This window comes from Schistosoma haematobium, chromosome ZW (assembly GCF_000699445.3).
Source record: "Schistosoma haematobium chromosome ZW, whole genome shotgun sequence".
Classification (NCBI taxonomy): Eukaryota; Metazoa; Platyhelminthes; class Trematoda; order Strigeidida; family Schistosomatidae; genus Schistosoma; species Schistosoma haematobium.
In genome coordinates, this window is record NC_067195.1 from 36,995,977 (window position 1) to 37,014,377 (window position 18,401).

An 18,401-nucleotide genomic window follows, 5' to 3' on the forward strand; every position below is an offset into this window, starting at 1 on the left:
AATACTTTTTTCACAAGCCCGTATAAACCGTCTGATTTATTTGTGCTCGCTTTTTGTTGTTTCAGTACGGTTTCAGGTATCAGGTAATGTCCGATGGGTGAAAATCTAGCAATAAGTCCGGTCAGTTTGGCATTCATTCGTGGGCTTGTTTATGTAGCGATTTGAGAGTGTTTGCCTTTTAGTGGCTCTATTTCTGAATCCGATTATATTGTATGTTGATTGGTATTGAATTATACATCCTGACTACCCTCGTATGTCATTATCAACCTAACTCGCGTTACTTACAGGTGATGAGTAGGATAAGATGTGTACACGCAAACTCTCATCCAGAAACAGTCAGAATAAATAAGCCAGATATAATAAGCTGTGTGGGTTTAACATAGCATATGACGTTACATTATACCACAGTCTCATGGAAGCAGGGATTCTAAATATAAAAAGCTGTCGCATTAACAGGCAGGATGTTGGTTATTTGCTATTCGGGAAGTAATAAAGTGATTCTTGAGTGCTAGATGACTGTTTCAAGAAATAAATGGATACGTTAATTAATTAGTAATGTATATATTGTAAGTAGACCGAATTGTTAGGATAAGGGGGAAAACGAGGATGATGATAATAGGCTATATAAATATACGCAGTTATGATAGCAGTGGGTAAATTGTGAGACATTTGCCAGACACAGATGGCCCAAGCAGGAGCTAGTAATCCTTAGGTAAGTACGTGCTCGCCAAGTCTCCTTGTGATAGCAAATAAATCCCCAAAATTAATAGTTCTGTAAGCCTTCGATATTTGATGCTGACTGCATTAGTTTTACTGGACTCACCCAGCTGAAGGTGCTTGGTCGAGCATCCGCAATTTATCACGAGTCGGTGCGCCGCGCTACACATCTCCTTCAACCGTTAGCAAGTTTAAACCAGACGCTTCTCAACGTATCGATAGCCTTTCAGACATAACTTCGAAACTCTTCAAACTTGACCGGATTGGCATACTTCGACTGTGAAGGTGTTACTAGTAAAGGTGCCATCGAAATCTGAATACATACGCTGTATTTATCATCTTTAAACTATCCACTGAAAGCACTACGGTCATTTCGGCTAGGATAGCATTCCGATTGGAGCAAATTTTAATAAGAATAAGTGGGAGCACACCTGAGTTGTTGTTCTTTAATGTGTCACTGTTCGAAAGTCGACTGGAAGAGCGCAGTGGTGAAATTCTGGTAGAATTTTCTTGTCCGAGTGGCTTGGCTTACTCAGTGTTCTGTATGCCATTATAAGACTACCGATTATTCTCTTATAGTTCAACGAGAATAGTCCCAATTGTTAGAATACGTTTTCATAAGATTTATGTTCTAGCTCTATCTCTCAATTGATTGCTTATCTTTGTTCTTGGCCTAAAGGATTGATATCTCTTCTGAAGAGAGGGGGAGGAGAGACATTAAGAACTTCAAGACAGGGTTGTGTTTGCGTTTTCAACAGTGTTAGGAACAGCCCTGGGGTGGATACGCTAATTTATTTAAATTAGTTGGGGAATAGCATTTGTCTTGATAGGATGTTCACGACTTGACATTTCGATAAATTAAATTCTAACTCATTGTCTATTGTCCGTTTCTCTGTTGTAAGATCTTTATGAGGCTCAAGGGAATCTTTTTTGCTTTTGGTGGACCTGGAAAAATTTACGCTGGGTGATTAGGCATTGGCTAAAAATATCTTGGTACTGATTCTAGGACCAATATGCTGTAGCGGTAAATAAATCGCCAAAATATTCCATCGAAAAGTGTAGATGAGCATTGGTTGCAATCGCATGACTCTATAAAAATAAAGAGCAAAGTCGCTCGCAACTTCTCGAAACGTCCGGCTTATCCTCGCAGGGTTTCTTCAGGCTCCTTACAACTCATCGAGACCCGTCGATCTACTCCGGATTACCGTGAGTTTGACTACAAACGACGATGGTTAAGTAATGGAATTGGGCAAAGATTGCGTAAGGACCGAGAAGCCTGGTAGTCGGAGCGTGCTAATGGGTTGGAAGCAGCACTTGCATCTGGTAACTACCGGAAGCTCTTCCAACTCATCCGAGCCACTAGCAGCAAGAAGTCTGGTGTGAGCGAAACAATCTGTGAGGATGACGGGATGCCAATCACTAACATCCATCGACGTCTTGGACGATGGGCAGAATTTTTCGAAAGGCAGTTCAACTGGCCTGCTGCTCCGGCAACATCGGTCAGACTGTCCTATCCTCCATGGCCGGTGACGACTGATCCACCAAACGAGGAGGAAGTCCGCAAGGAACTCCAACTCTTGAAGCGCTACAAATCACCTGACCCAAGTGACTTACGTCCGGCTCTTTTTAAAGATGGTGGTGACTTTCTGACTAAGGAACCGACGACGTTGTTTACAAAGGTTTGGGAACTAGAGAGTGTACCAACGTCATGGAATGAGTCGATAGTTGTCCCTATCTTTAAAAAGGATTCACGCCGTTCCTGTAACAACGATCTGGGGATAAGTCTACTTCCGATTGTGTCCAAGCTATTGGCTTCCGTCATACTTCGTGGGTTGTTCAAAACCCGAGAAAGATTGACTCACGAGGAGCAGGCTGGGTTTCGTTCCGGTCGAGGATGTATTGATCATATCTTCACCCTCCGCCAAATGTTAGAACACCGCTATACTTATCAAAGGCCAACAATCGTAGTGTTTCTTGACATCAGGGCTGCCTTCGATTCGTTGGATAGGACTGTTCTCTGGGATTGTCTATTGAAGAAGGGTGTACCTGAGAAGTTTATTAACATCCTAAAGGCCTTATATACAAACACCTCAGGCACAGTGGGGGCATACAACCACCTCTCTCCATTGTTCCATTCGAGCAGTGGTGTTAGGCAGGGTTGTCCAATCTCACCATTCCTCTTCAACTTTGCCATCGATGACATTCTGGAAACAGCTCTGATGGATGTAAGTAATGGTGGTATGGATCTGTTGCCTGGAGAAAGACTTCTCGACCTTGAGTATGCGGATGATATTGTCTTACTGTGCGATAATGCCCAAGCCATGCAATCCGCACTTAATCAGTTGGCAATCAGTGTCCGTATGTACGGTATGTGCTTTGCACCTTCGAAGTACAAAGTGCTTTTACAAGACTGGCAGGATTCATATCATGTACTCACCCTGGATGGTGAGCAGATAGAAGTAGTCGAGAATTTCGTGTATCTGGGTAGCTGCATAAGTGCTGGTGGGGGTGTGAGTGATGAGATCAATGCACATATAGTGAAAGCCAGAGCAGCTTGTTCCTATCTGGGACATCTTCGGCGCCTTCGTCACGTTACTTTACTATACTTTATACTATAGTCAACAAAAGCACTGCATCGATGCCTTACCCACAGTCCATAGCTTGTAACTGCCTGATAAGCTTTTAAAATGGTACTTATAAAAATATTGCTTTCCAACAGGATGTGAAACACAGAGGATTGCGTGAGGTATGACATATATACAAAAATAAGCTTAAATGAGCCTAACATCACAAAAGGAGGGAGGGTGGAGTTACTGACCAGCAAGCATTGATGGTGGGGGCGATAAATTCAATCTACCCGTGTTTGTGAGGGCAGAACATTTAGTATATGTCAGGCTCTTTATGAATGTGAATAAGTCAATCAATCTGTGATATAGATTGTCTTCCTACGTTCATCAATCAGACTCACGTTTCCAATATTATGCTGGATTGGCTATTCTACTACGACAACCTATAACATGCTAACTCGGACTTTTACACTAGGATTGTGTGGCTGGCATCGGACGAACAAACAAAGGAAAAAAATTAGATAACAAAAGATATAGTCATTAGTATTCTTAACACTTCACCCTCTATATACACACCCTTCTAATAAGCCGCTTTCCTTGTACCAGCCTTGACTTCTTTTCCTTCATGTGAGCTTACTCCAACTTGTCAAACGACACAACTCATTGTTCTTTATTACTACATTCTCTAATACGGAGCCTCTGACTTCATTTCACTCTAATAATATGAATTTATTCTAATTTATTATACATCTGTCCGTTCTACTACACAATGTTAAGCAACGTATGGCGTTCATATCCAAGTGCCTTGCTGCTCTAGTGTTTCTCTTTTTATTTCTTCTTCAGAAAATTGCACTGAGGGCACGGCCATCAAACTTCTAACGTTTGGAACAAACTTGACGTACGCGTCCCCTCAAGGTCACGGTTTACAGCAAGCGCCCTACGAGTATACTTTATAACAACTATAAACTTCATAAGTTGAGAAGCATTTTGTGAATCAACAAATGTCGTAATTTATAGATCATGCCTGTAAAAATGGCGTGTTCCTGCACATGCAGAAACATATATTATATATTATATATGTTAGTCTGGCTGTAAAAGGTCGGATTTACAACGCGTCGGTGAGAGCAGTTTCACTCTATGCTTGTGAAACCTGGCCTCTCCGAGTTGAGGATGTTAGACGTCTCTCTGTGTTTGATCATCGTTGTCTCCGAAGGATTGCTGACATCCACTGGGAACACCATGCTTGGACATGTTCCATGCCTTAAGGTAACCCTCGTGCTATTGATAGAAGAAACCAGACAAGTAGTAAATAGGTCTTTATTTTGATCTTCGCGCAGTCACAGTGGAGCGTGGGGTTATTTAATTAGGCAAATAAAGCCTCTCAACATTCAATATAGGATAATAGGAAATATAACGCTTATAAAAAATTAAGGAAGTGAATAAATATTTGAACTATACTGTTCTGGCATATGCTTGGCTGTTTAAGGTCAACTCTTACCCAACCAACGGAAGGTGTTACATTAGCTTCCCCCCAGAATCGACTTCCGTAGGAACGTCGGTTCGATTAACGTATCTATCAACAACACCTTACTTCTGTTTTTCCAGCCCAAGCGAAAATTATCAACTCGCTCACTGTCTGACTTCTAATCAATGACGACTAATTCCGTCAGCAATCAACGATAGTCCATAGATGTCTTTTCATTTGCTAGCTTGTCATCTTATTCTGTAGCATGTGATTTCTCCTACAACTATCGCTGATGGTTTGCTACGTGCTCTCAAGAGAAAGAGTGTGGGAGTGTGGAACAAGAATATCTGAGGAAGTGCCGCGAACGGGCTACCCAACACCATGTTGGTGTGGTACGATTTTTTCATGCTCAGACCGGCTATCAGGTGTTTACTCACCTGCCTCTTGAGTCGCCATCAAGTAAAAAGTAAAGAAGAATCTACTTCAAAGTTAATGGTGAAAATCAATCAAACCTGAAAAACTGCTCCACTGCCTGCATAAAATAATAAAATACAAAATGGAATTACATAAATATAATTGATAATTGTTCGGTTCCACGTAAGTGATTGGCCTCCAGAACGGATTGGTATTCTGGGTTGCTTTTTGAATTCTTTGTATTTGCCAGTGTTAGTTGTATGAGCTTGATTAAAATCCTCAGCCATCGTTACGGAATACCTAGCTCATGTGTCCAGCATTAAAAAAATTTAACATAACACTTATATATCAAAGGTAAAAGGTCTGGAGAGTTATAGGTGAGGCGGAATGAGGAAAAAATTATTTTTAAGTAAATGCAGGGTCTATTTAGCAAGGTGGTTAGATTTTATCCTGCAGCCGAAACTGTCAACATCCTTGACTAACTAATCGGATGTGCCCAGTGAACCGTTTTAGTCATTTGTAAAGATTTATCATTTTTACATTTCGATTTTGTGATGGATTTGTCAGTTAAACGATCTAACAACACATATGGTGGTTCATGATCTAGACAAGCCGGCTTTAGCCTATCAATACTTACTGTGTCGATGTTTCCATGTTTTTCTATCACGAAATATTTAGATTTTCTTGAGACGAATTTGAAAGGACCTTCAAATGGAGGACTGAGTAGTGCTTTTATTTTGTCACATCTTATCCAGACGTGTGTGCAATTGCTTAGGTCTTTAGATACATATATGGCGCGTGATTGTTCACGAGTATTAATTGGCTTAAGTTTGGACATATGATCCCTTAGTTGATCTACGTAATTTTCTAAATTAAGTTTTTGACTGTTAGTATTAGGGTTAATAAATTCACCTGGTAGTCTCAGAGTTGTTCCGAAAACCAGTTCCGCGGCTGAACAGTTTTGACAGGGCGGTTTTTAGCTGACGGTGAAAACGTTCTACCATCCCATTAGCCTGAGAATGATATGCAGTGCAGCGTATCCTATTGGAGCCTAGAAGTTTAGGCAAGTTATTAAATAGTTCAGATTCAAATTGCGCTCCTCTATCCGTCGTTATTGTTATGGGCGTACCAAAAATGGTTACCCAGTTCTGCATGAAAACCTTGGCTACTGTTTCCGCTGTGATATCCGCTATCGGGATGGCTATAGGGAATCTGGTAAATCGATCTATGCATGTAAAAAGATAATTAAAACCGTTTGAACGGGGTAAAGGACCTACCAAGTCGATATGCACATGGGCAAAACGTGCATCTGGTTGCGAGAAAACATCTATGGGTGAATTTGTGTGACGAATACTCTTTGATTGTTGGCATGCTGAACACTCTCTAACCCATTTGTGTACATCCTTCTGTAAATTCGGCCATATATATCTGGCATTGATTAGTTTTGTTGAAGCTTTTGCGCCAGGATGAGACAAAGAATGAAAGTTATCATATATCAACTTTCGCATATTTTTGGGAACGAAAGGTCGCGGCATTGCCTTGGTCGTGTCACAATAAATTAGAATACCATCGATAGGTGATGGGAGCTGTTTTAAATTAAGACTTAAATTGTTTGTTTTAAGTAGGTTTTGTAATTCTAGATCCTGCTCTTGTTCGTATCTCAACGTCTCGAAGTTTACCGCAGACTGCTGTAGCACGTTCATTTCTAGTCTGGATAAGGCATCTGACTTCTGATTGTCCTGACCTTTGACATGTCGGATATCGCTTGTGAACTGTGATATATAGTCAAGGTGTCGGACTTCTCGAGGTGAGTATTTATCGACTCCCGCTTTTATTGCATTCGTTAGTGGTTTGTGATCCGTAAAGACTATAAATTCCCTACCTTCTAACATGTGTCGGGAGTGTTTAATGGTCAGGTAGATTGCAAGAAGCTCTCACCCGAAGGTAGAATACCTTGTCTCTGCTGGAGCGAGTCTTTTCGAGAAGAAAGCAATTGGTTTCCAGGCGTTTTTGATCAGTTGGTTAAGGTTACCGCCTACTGATTTATCTGAAGCATCCATCATCAAAGCAAGTGGGGAAAGAGAATTCGGATATGTCAACGTAGTTGCTTGGGCCAGTTTATCTTTAAGCTGTTTAATAGCTTCGACGGCGTCAGAAGACAGTTTGAATTCTTTTGGTTTTCCTTTAAGTGAATCTGCCAAAGGTTGTGTTAATTCTGCACAACGTGGTATGAATCTGCGATAAAAGTTAATTAGACCTAGAAAACTTCTCAGTTGTATTAGAGAACTAGGTATGGGGTATTGTTTGATGGTACCCACTTCTTTTTTGATAGGTTTAATCCCTTCTGGGCTTATTGTGTGACCGGGAAATTCTAAAGTTTGAACACCGAAAACACACTTCGATGTATGTTTATTCCACGTTCATCCAGTCTTTTCAACACTGCTCGTACATGCTGTTCGTGTGATTGCAAACCGGGGCTGGCAATTAACAAGTCGTCTATATACCCCTGTGCAAATGGTATATCTCGAAGTGGGTTATCGATGAATTTTTGAAATGTCTGTGCGGCATTTCTCGGGCCGAATGGCATGCGTACAAACTTGAATAAGCCAAAGGGTGTAGTAATAGCTATCTTGGGGATATCTCCATCAGCCACCGGGATATTGTGATATGCCCTGACTATGTCAATTTTAGTGAATATGTTCATACCCTGTAAACCGTTTGCAAAATCTTGGATATGCGGTATTGGGTGCCTATCTGGTACGGTTTGACGGTTGAGGGCTCTGTAATCGCCGTACGGTCGCCAGTCACCTCCATTCTTCTTTGGTACCATATGCAAAGGGGATGCCCATCGACTATCAGAGGGACGAATAATACCCAGTTGTAGCATATAATAAAACTCGGCCCTAGCTATTTTGAGCTTATCTGGTGCTAGTCTCCCGGGTTTCGCAATCACCGGAGCACCTCACGTTTTGATAGTGTGACTTACCTTTAGTTTGTCTTTGGAAGGCTGTGGGTTTGTTCCAGTTAAGTTTGGAAATTCCGCGAGTATATCTTGGAATTTCGCTGTTGTTACTGGAGGAGTTTGAATCAAGTTAAGAGAGCTGATGTGACTTTCTTTGCCTTTTGTGTAATTTGAAGTCTCTTTTAGTGTTAAGCGCCGTTTCATGGTGTCAACTAGAAATTCGTATCTCTCTAGAAAGTCCATCCCCAGTATTGCCAGATCCAGGTCGGCTACCGTGAAAACCCAAGGGAATCGCCTCCTGAACCCCAAATCTAGTGTTAAAGTTTTCTGCCCAAATGTCGCGATTTTAGTTTTATTTGCAGCTTGAAGTGTAATTGATGATGTTTCTCGACTAATCTCAGTTTTATTTTGAGGGATGATGCTAAGAGCAGCGCCAGTATCCACCAAGAAATTCAAGCCAGAGTTTCTGTCTCTAACATAAAACAAGCGACTGTTTAGGCGCCACTCCTCAGTCGTCGCGACCTGGGCAGGGGTTACTCGTTTCCCGCTGTCTTGGAATTATGCTTAGGCCAGGCGCATGGTTGCATGCACTTGGTTGAGTTGACACCAAACTTCCAGTGGTACCAACAAAACTGCCCAGATTGTCTGGACATTTGTGACATGTTTTGTGACTTGGGTCGTGGTCGTTGTGGCGACCTGCTCCTGTTTCTATGACCCATTTGCATTCAGGTGACAGCCTCAGTGAGACTCTTAACACTCGCAATGAGTCCTTCTATGACCGGGTCTTTTGCTGATTCTACTTTTTGTGTGTGATTTATTGTGCCTGATTGGCTATACGCGCTAAATGAGATAATGAGGTTTCAGGATCTTGTGCATCCAAACAGTGTTGGACGTAGCATGGGAGAGCTTGTATCCATCCTTGTTTTAGGACTGCTTCACCTACTGTGTTATCACCCACTAAGACTTGGAGGTCACGTAAAAACTGTGACGGTGACCTATCACCTAGTGTTTCTCCTTGAAAAACTCTTTGGATTCTTCGACTGTCCGATAATGATAAACGGTTCATTATCACTCGTCTTAAGGTGGTGTATGGTTGTGGTGATGATGGACTTAAAATCAGGTCACGGACTTCTTTGGCGACTGAAGGAGGAAGGATAGAACACAAGTCTCTATAGCGAATCCCTTCAGATTTGATATTGTGTCTCGTGGAATAATGCTCCAGCTGAGCAAACCACAACTCAGGATCACTACGATCAAATTCTGGAAGTCGGGATTTCGTAGCCATAAAAGTGTCTATCTCCACTGGTGACAAATCCTCCAGATTATGGGTTTCTATTGAGTTTGGCATGAGGTATGTGACAAATATAGCAATAAAAGTAGCACGAAAAATGGTTACTATAATACGAATAACTTAAGATAATAAAAAAAGAACTATTTATATACCCATTTTAGTTTACGGATAATCAGGTCTACTTTTACGATTAAGTAAAAAAATGTTAATAACAGAAATGAGGTTAAATTTGTGTTCCAAAAGGGCTCACCAGTTTCGTGCCTTAAGGTAACCCTCGTGCTATTGATAGAAGAAACCAGACAAGTAGTAAATAGGTCTTTATTTTGATCTTCGCGCAGTCACAGTGGAGCGTGGGGTTATTTAATTAGGCAAATAAAGCCTCTCAACATTCAATATAGGATAATAGGAAATATAACGCTTATAAAAAATTAAGGAAGTGAATAAATATTTGAACTATACTGTTCTGGCATATGCTTGGCTGTTTAAGGTCAACTCTTACCCAACCAACGGAAGGTGTTACATTAGCTTCCCCCCAGAATCGACTTCCGTAGGAACGTCGGTTCGATTAACGTATCTATCAACAACACCTTACTTCTGTTTTTCCAGCCCAAGCGAAAATTATCAACTTGCTCACTGTTACACATGTTCTATGAAAGTCGTCCCAGAGAATTCCATTTTTTCATTATTTTCCGATCCTGGGACTGGTTGTAAAATGCGGAGAGGTGGTTAGTGTATGGCATTGTATCGTTGTATGAAGGAAAGCTGTACAGGACCGGGTTCTGTTGATCCTTCATGACGTCCTGTTTGGGGTTCCAGAGATGGTGTAAGACAATGGCTTGAGACGTTATCAGATATGGCTCAGAATAGAAGCCACTGGATATCCTGCTGTAACTTTCTTTTACTTTCTTCATGAAAAATGAACTTTACTTTTCAATTGATAGGATTTTTTCCGGTTGTATTTCATCTAACTGAAATTCTTTTCCGATAATAATAATAATAGTCATTATTACTACCTCACTCATGTACTAATTTATGTTCATTGTTCTTTCATTATACGCACGTGACATTATCTCTTCACAACGTCATTGTAATTGTGTGGCGCATATGTATTTGATGCCCTCTTGTACCAACGTTGTGTTCAAATAAATTAACAAATAGTATGAATCTAAGTGGGTGAAGCCTATTTGAAGCCTATGTAATCTATAAAACTATGATCCTGTCTGTAAACTGTCAAGCCTCATGTAACATATTGTTATTTGAAGATAAATCATTACTATTACTGTCAAAATATCACGGACCAAGTATTTTTCTCGCTTTGTATATGCATTATATTTCCGATTATCTTACACTGAATGTTGAAAGCCTTGTTTGTTGGAAATGATGTCTTTCAGCTCCAACTGTTCTGCTCCGCGATCTGAGTGAAATCCTAATAAAACCATCGACCCGAAGACTTTCAAGTAGAAAATGAGGTATAAATGCCAGCACTAAAGACCTTGAGATCGTTGCTTCTTCTGTATAGATTCATGTCATTAAAAAAACGGAGACAGGTGTGAAAGTAAATTTGTTCTCTGTGAAACTACTGATGTTGAGGACTTATGGCTCACATTCACTCTCTTTACCTTAGTACTAAACATCCTATTATCTATGTGTTTTGGAGCTAGGATAAGTAAAACGCATCTTTGCAACCCTCTCTATGAGAAACGCGTGCACTACCATGTTCGAGTCGTTCGTTAAGTCGAAGAACATTGCATGAAACGGTGTCTTTGATCTTAGCAAATCGTCCGACTGTCTCACTCTATGAGTAGATTGGCTGCACATGACCTGCCTTTCCTAAACCTGTGCTGGCCTATATGAAGAATATTATCCCTATCCATGTATTCCCTCATTTGTTCATTGACTAGTCCTTCCATTATCTCCGATAGTATTGAAATTATTCTGACAGGCACGGATCTTTTCTGTCTTTTCTCTTAAGATTCAAGAGAAAGTGCCCTGTTTCTATTCTGTTGGCAGTTGATGCGACTCTTATAAGTTCCTGAACAGATCACCTACTGGTGTACTGATGAGCTTCGAGCACTGTCCCAGGATTATAGGTCGGATTTTGTCACATCCCAGTGACTTACCTGGGCACAAGGATATAGGTTTTACTGATAATAAAACGGCAGTTGGTCGTAAACTTCCTAGAACCCAGAGTTGAAAAGTTTAAAGCGCATGCATGTTCCTAGAGTAGTTGGTCAATGAATTAGGGGTGAAAGATCTCTGCTAACTATAAATTAGTAGGATGATAGTCGCGTGTTTGGCTTAGGTTGTATCGGATGAGTTTGGATATATTGATGAGGATTATTACGGTTGTTTCCAGTGGGATTTCATGCTTCTTATTGGTTAGTTACGTTGATATATATTTTTACACTGGGCACGAACGTACCAAAACCATGGACAGAGGTGACCTAACACGAACTTGTGGCACTGTTTAAGTACTGCAGCATCACGGAAACAGTGGACCCACCAACCAAAGAAACTACACTAAGTCGCCGGTTTTGATGGGCGACAAGCATGCAATACAATCATAAATTCTCTATTTGACTTCGAGTGACTCAGTTGTTTGTTGATAGATTAGAAATATCTTTCACAAGACTGTGTCTAATATCAATAATCACAGGATCCTTCAAGTAAGAACCTATATATATATTAAAATAATCAAGGATGGATCAAATTCGGTAAATCTTTACAAGATATTATTGATACCTTAAGAAAACATCAGATTTATTCATAAATGACACCTATCAGGCTATCTGAACGACTTCAGACGGTAAGGAAGTTTTAAAGTATAATAATCCTAAAGAGTAGCAAGTATATTTACCATACGATCCGTCCTAAATTCTCGTCTAACTCTTGAGCGTTCCGACATCTTTTTGTGTTAAGATTGAACATCACTAACTTCTTCAAGAAACACCTACAAGTTTCCATGACATTACAAGGAGTTAGTAAACCAGCTTTATTTGTCCTCACTAAAAATATGGAAACATAGTGTTTAGTCCGTCGTTTCAAATGCAAAATATCATCGATTTCTAAGAATTCTTAACATTTCGCAGCAACAAAATAAATATTATTATTCCAAAACGTGGGGTCAAACACGACTATTACAAATAGGTGAAAATTTTTATTATCAATCCGGCCAAGAGTATGTTTCTACGTTATCAATGGATGATAAGTATTTACATAATTTTTTAGACTGATATTTCAATCTACCGGTCCTAGTACGTTCAAACTGCTGAAATTCAAACACCCATTGCCACGATCCTACAAATAAACTGAGGCATGTGATGGCGTGCTTACTGTTGTTCTATCAGTCAAGGATCTGAAAGCCGTTAAAAAGAAATTTCTCATTCCCAAGGATTCAGCTATCAGGCAAGTCTGTCTGACTGTTTTCCAACCGAGTTGCTAAATTCACTTCCTCTCACACGCCTAGTTCTCCACTGAGTTTTGATATGGTCATACCTTTCACTATGTGTATATAACCGAAAGTGGAATTTGAAGAGAATGAATTCTCAGGGTCCTGTGCCTAGAGAATGATTTGACCCTTCCATCACATAGCCATTGTCTTTGAGATTTATGTGAGTGACTGTCATTTGACACCTTGCACCGCTACATGGTCTGAATGAGTCCTATGCATGTTAATAAGAGAAACCAAACTTTTGGGCATATACCTTATATGCTACTATGCAGTAACTCGCGCATACAGTCGATTCATTCCCTACGTATGTTGTTCTGTTATTAAGAACCGAAGACATATTGGACGTGGTAAATTCTCCAACAGTGATCTGAAAAAATGCCCATGTTCCTGTTATGCTCATTAAACATGATCATTTTGATTGATTAAGTTTATTAATATAACCATTTTGTTAAGTAAGGTTGGAGCTCTCTTATGTAATCATACGTCGGATATGAAATTCCAGGATGCTAAGAGCCAAATTGTCCGGTAGAGTCGTATGTGACAGGGGAAGAAAACTACATAAAAAGACCTCCTGAAGGAGTATTCATCAGCTGTCGCATGTTTCTCGATCTTCACGGTCTGTCAGAAAAAAACTAATCCCGAATTACTATTGTTGCGGTGGATACTTAATTTTCTGATGTGAACGGACACACATTTATCTTTTATTGTAATCGATGTCGATTTACCAATAGTCTGAAATCACCATTCATTTTGATAGATTTAGTCACTTTTTCACTTACAATTTTCTTACTTCATATCAAGGCAGTATAAACTGAGCACATTTGTAAATTCCATAGTAGTGAAGAAGTGCGTGGGTATATTTCGCAGTTAAACGCGGTACTAGGGATAATAGGAGGCATATTATTCCAAGACCTTCACGATAGAACAAAGGCACTAGTTTTCAAACTGGGTAGCACAATAATAAAAAAACACTGTTGTAAGAACTTGTAGTGGACTGAAAATTAAGTAACTGTGCTGAACTTAGTTCATAACCATACGAGTGTTAAGTCTGATCATATAATAACTGAAAAGTCTTACACTGGCCGTCGGACACATAAATTAGGTCTAGAAAGGCCAACGCAGGAACACTTAGTGTAAGATCCATTTTGAATGTTTTGTGTGTTTGTGAAAATCCCTCCATGTATATACTTGTACTTTGTTCCTATTGATTCCCTTAGTTGTACATTGTTGTATTTTGATTACATTTGAGTTGTTAATACTTGTATTTTTTATTATAGTTTTTGTTTTCTTACGCATTCACTAAGTTTGTGTTTCTTCCTGAACTGCATCTGTGTTGTTTTACTTGACACTTGTCCTTGGCGGTAGCCATATTGATTTGTTCCTCCTGTTGTGTGTGATCTATCCAGCCAGGATAGAATAACGTTGATTTGTTGTGATTGGTAAATTTCTTGCATCCTTTATCAACTTCCTTATTTATTGTAATTAGATTTGATCAAGTGAACAATTATTGGTTGGATAGCTGAGTGGTTATATTTGTTTAGGTAATAATGTACACTTAAATTTATGATAAATTATAGAACCGCTATCTTACCTAATTACTTTGTTTTGGTTTCAATCGGGCGAGGGCGCGTATCTAACTCATCCAGACAGCTGTCCAGCAGTCCAAACGTAGTTTGGATCTTACAGTTCTAAACAAATATTTGGTCGAATTCGTTTGGCTTTCGTTTCGTTGATTCCAATCATCGTCTCTGGGAATATCTGGTTGTTCGCTTCCGATGCCAAACAATCGTCGAAGGAAATTAAGTCCAAGGCTTGTGGATGTTAAAAGAGATGAACAAAAGGATGGATCCCCTCAATCAAGGCAAGTGCCTTCTGATGCTTCTATGTGTCATGGTTCATATTCTAATAAGGACGATTGTAATTATAGTGAATCTAGTTGTGATATAATGGCAGATGGCATAGAGAATCTTAATTTAGACGTGAAGCAAGCAAAAAGCGTAAGGCCTACGGCGTTTTTCATAGGTCCAGAGTTACCAAAGGTTGAGTTAAGTTATTTTGACGGTCAACCAAGAGGTTACTGGAAGTTTTTAAGGGAGTTTGAGACCTATGTGGAATCAAGGGTCAAGGATGATGGTCAACGCTTGCTTTATTTGATACATTATTGTAAGGGTAAAGCGAAAACAGCCATTGAGGGTTGTGTTATGTTGGAAGCCTCTTTTGGTTACAAGAAGGCCAAAGAAATTCTAAAACGGTTGTTCGGACAGGCGCATGTAATCGCTCGGGAGACTTTAGAGGACTTATTCAAAACTACAAATGTTGATTACAGTGATCCTGAGCAACTAACAAATCTAGCTATTAGAATGGAAAATTGTTCTATGGTTTTGAAACAGATGAAGTATACTGCCGACTTAAATTCTCTAATTACCTTAGAGAGAATAGTAGGACTCTTACCTCAAGTTATGCAAGCCCAGTGGGCGGACTGGGTGGATGAATTGACTGAAGATAATAGAGAACCAACCTTTGACGAGCTTACCCAATTTATAGCATCCCGCGCGAGAGTATCTAATAGTAGGTTTGGACGGTTAGCGAATCGTCCGAGAAAGGGATACAACTTAAAGACAAATTGTCACTTGCAATTAGAGCAGGAGAGTAACTCGAGAGCTAAATGCAGGGTGTGTTCCCAGGACCATGCTACTTATAAATGTCCAAAATTTTTAGCGCTCACCGTTCAAGAGAGATGGTCTCAAGCAAAAGTTAATGGCATCTGTTTTGTCTGCCTTAGGCAAGGGCATAAAGTTAATGAATGTAAGCTGGCAAAACGTTGTAACGTTAATGGTTGTGAGAGGAAACACCATTCTTTGTTGCACAGCGAGAGTGAGAAACCTGATATCCCGAATTGTTGTGGATTTACTAAATCCCTAAGTAGCCAAGTGTGCCTAGGAATGATTCCTGTACGGTTGAGGTTGGGAAATGCCGAAATGGTAGGTTATGCTTTGTTGGATAACGGGTCGGATGTAACGCTGATAAAATCTAGCTGTTTGAGGTATCTCGGGCTGAAGGAAGACCGAGCGTCAGTGGTAGTAGAGACTGTGGGTGGTAATAGGACAATGCCGGTCACAAAGACCCCTTTTGAGGTATATTCTCTAGATCGGTCAGGACATGTTACGATCGAAGGAGCTCTGATTGTGGCAGGTATACCAGGTCATAAGCCAACAAGGTCGGCAGTGAACAGCCTAGTTAAGTGGCCACATTTAAGGGATGTACCAATAGATAACTTAGACTCTGAAGAAGTTCTGCTGTTGATTGGTTGCGACGTACCAGAAGCACACTGGGTGTTAGACCAGCGGTTGGGTGGAAGAAAAAACCCGTACGCTGTGAAGACGTTGCTGGGGTGGACGGTCTTCGGACCTGCGTCATGTCCGGAATATAGGAAAAGAGTTGTCAATCATACTAGTAAGATACAGACTTTGGAGAATGAAATACGTAAACTTTATGATGTAGAGTTTTCTGATGTTAATTCAAAGGATAAATCAGTATCAATAGAAGATAAGGAGGCTATAAGGATTGTGGAAGGGAGCTTAAGCTTCGAAAATGGTCATTTTGCGGTTCCTGTACCATGGAAAGTGAACTCAAATATGAAAGGGAGGAATTATGAAGTGGCAAACAATAGACTACAGAGCTTGAAGCGTAGATTGTTGAAAGATGACATTCTGTATATCAAGTATACAAAAGGTATTGAAAGTAATTTTATTCAGGGCTATGCGGAGATCCTTGAAATACAATTGCGACCTAGTTATCACCCCCGGTGGTACTTACCTCACCATGCAGTTTTAAATCCGAAAAAGCCAGCAAACTTTGCCTTGAATAAGACGGCCCAAATATTCTCTGATGGTTATGTTGTAGATGATGTCAAGAATAATTTCTATGTTGATGATTGCTGGATATCCATTCCCACTTGTAATCAAGCAAAGAGTTTCGTTAAACATATAAGTGAATTATTATGTAGAGGAAGCATACAGAAAGTGACTTATCTTGAATATTGGTTCGAATGCCCTACTTTATTGCATGGCGAATTTTATATAACAATCACTGACTGTCCGGAACATACTCCTGACGCTATTGAGCTTAGAAAAACTGCTGTGGGTAACTTGAGTAGTATAAAGTACAACATGTTACCTATTCTCTCTTATTATTCCGAGTGGTTGAAATTAATCAGAGCTGTAACCTGGTTTAGAAGGTTCATCGAATTCCTGATGGTACATCGTGCACCAAGTTGTAAAGGATCCGTTCATCTAGGATGTTTAAAGGTTGACATCGCCAAGTGTAAGAATTTATTGATGGTTCAAAGGGAAGTGTATGGAAAATTATTCAGTGGATTTAGAAACAGCAGTAAAGTAGTAAGATATGATCTGAAAGGCTTATCACTGATAATGCTTGATGGGTTACTCTGTGTTACAGGTCGGCTAAGCTACTCCGAATCCTTAAATGCCTTTAAACATCCAGTAATTTTACGCAGTCGACACTTAGTGACGGAAATGATAATTAGACATTAACATAAGGAACCAGGACACATAGGAAGGTCATTAGAAAAAGGATATAGATATGTGTTTACTTGTTTGCAAACGTGGGCAGTACATATTGAACTGATGTGTAGTTTGATTGCTGATTCATTACGTTTTATTGGAAGAAGAAGGAAACCTCCGGAGATTTACAGTGACAGTGCGTCAAGCTTCGTGGGGACACTTTCCGAGTTAAGAAGGGTTGTGCAGCAGTCGAATCAGCAGAAGATAAATATTGAATTGTCAGCGAGACCCTCATCCAACAGCATGGCTGGAGTTTGGGGAAGAGTGATTAGGTCTATACCACGACTGTTATTGTTGATCACCAGAGAACAGATGAAGCAGGTCTCCCTGAAGCTTCGGGTTAGTCTTTTTTGTTATTAATGTAGTTAGGTCGAGTAGGCGTACTGCTGTAAGTCCTACTCGTTCCTATAGTGTAATATGCTACATAATGAACCATGACCATAGGCATCAAGGTAGCTTGTGTGGTATGGAGGGATTTTGGGGGCCGGTGTAAGATCCATTTTGAATGTTTTGTGTGTTTGTGAAAATCCCTCCATGTATATACTTGTACTTTGTTCCTATTGATTCCCTTAGTTGTACATTGTTGTATTTTGATTACATTTGAGTTGTTAATACTTGTATTTTTTATTATAGTTTTTGTTTTCTTACGCATTCACTAAGTTTGTGTTTCTTCCTGAACTGCATCTGTGTTGTTTTACTTGACACTTGTTCTTGGCGGTAGCCATATTGATTTGTTCCTCCTGTTGTGTGTGATCTATCCAGCCAGGATAGAATAACGTTGATTTGTTGTGATTGGTAAATTTCTTGCATCCTTTATCAACTTCCTTATTTATTGTAATTAGATTTGATCAAGTGAACAATTATTGGTTGGATAGCTGAGTGGTTATATTTGTTTAGGTAATAATGTACACTTGAATTTATGATAAATTATAGAACCGCTATCTTACCTAA

At 39.9% G+C, this 18,401-nt stretch overlaps 1 protein-coding gene across 1 annotated transcript; it reads left to right on the forward strand.

Moving 5' to 3' along the window:
* The first annotated feature begins 14,054 nt into the window (after nucleotides 1–14,054).
* MS3_00003455 (uncharacterized protein) lies at nucleotides 14,055–18,401 on the forward strand. Its single transcript, XM_051211262.1, has 3 exons — nucleotides 14,055–14,306; nucleotides 14,354–14,408; nucleotides 14,445–18,401. The coding sequence occupies exon 3, from the start codon at nucleotides 14,643–14,645 to the stop codon at nucleotides 17,418–17,420; it is 2,778 nt and encodes a 925-aa protein (XP_051071297.1). The 5' UTR covers nucleotides 14,055–14,306; nucleotides 14,354–14,408; nucleotides 14,445–14,642; the 3' UTR covers nucleotides 17,421–18,401.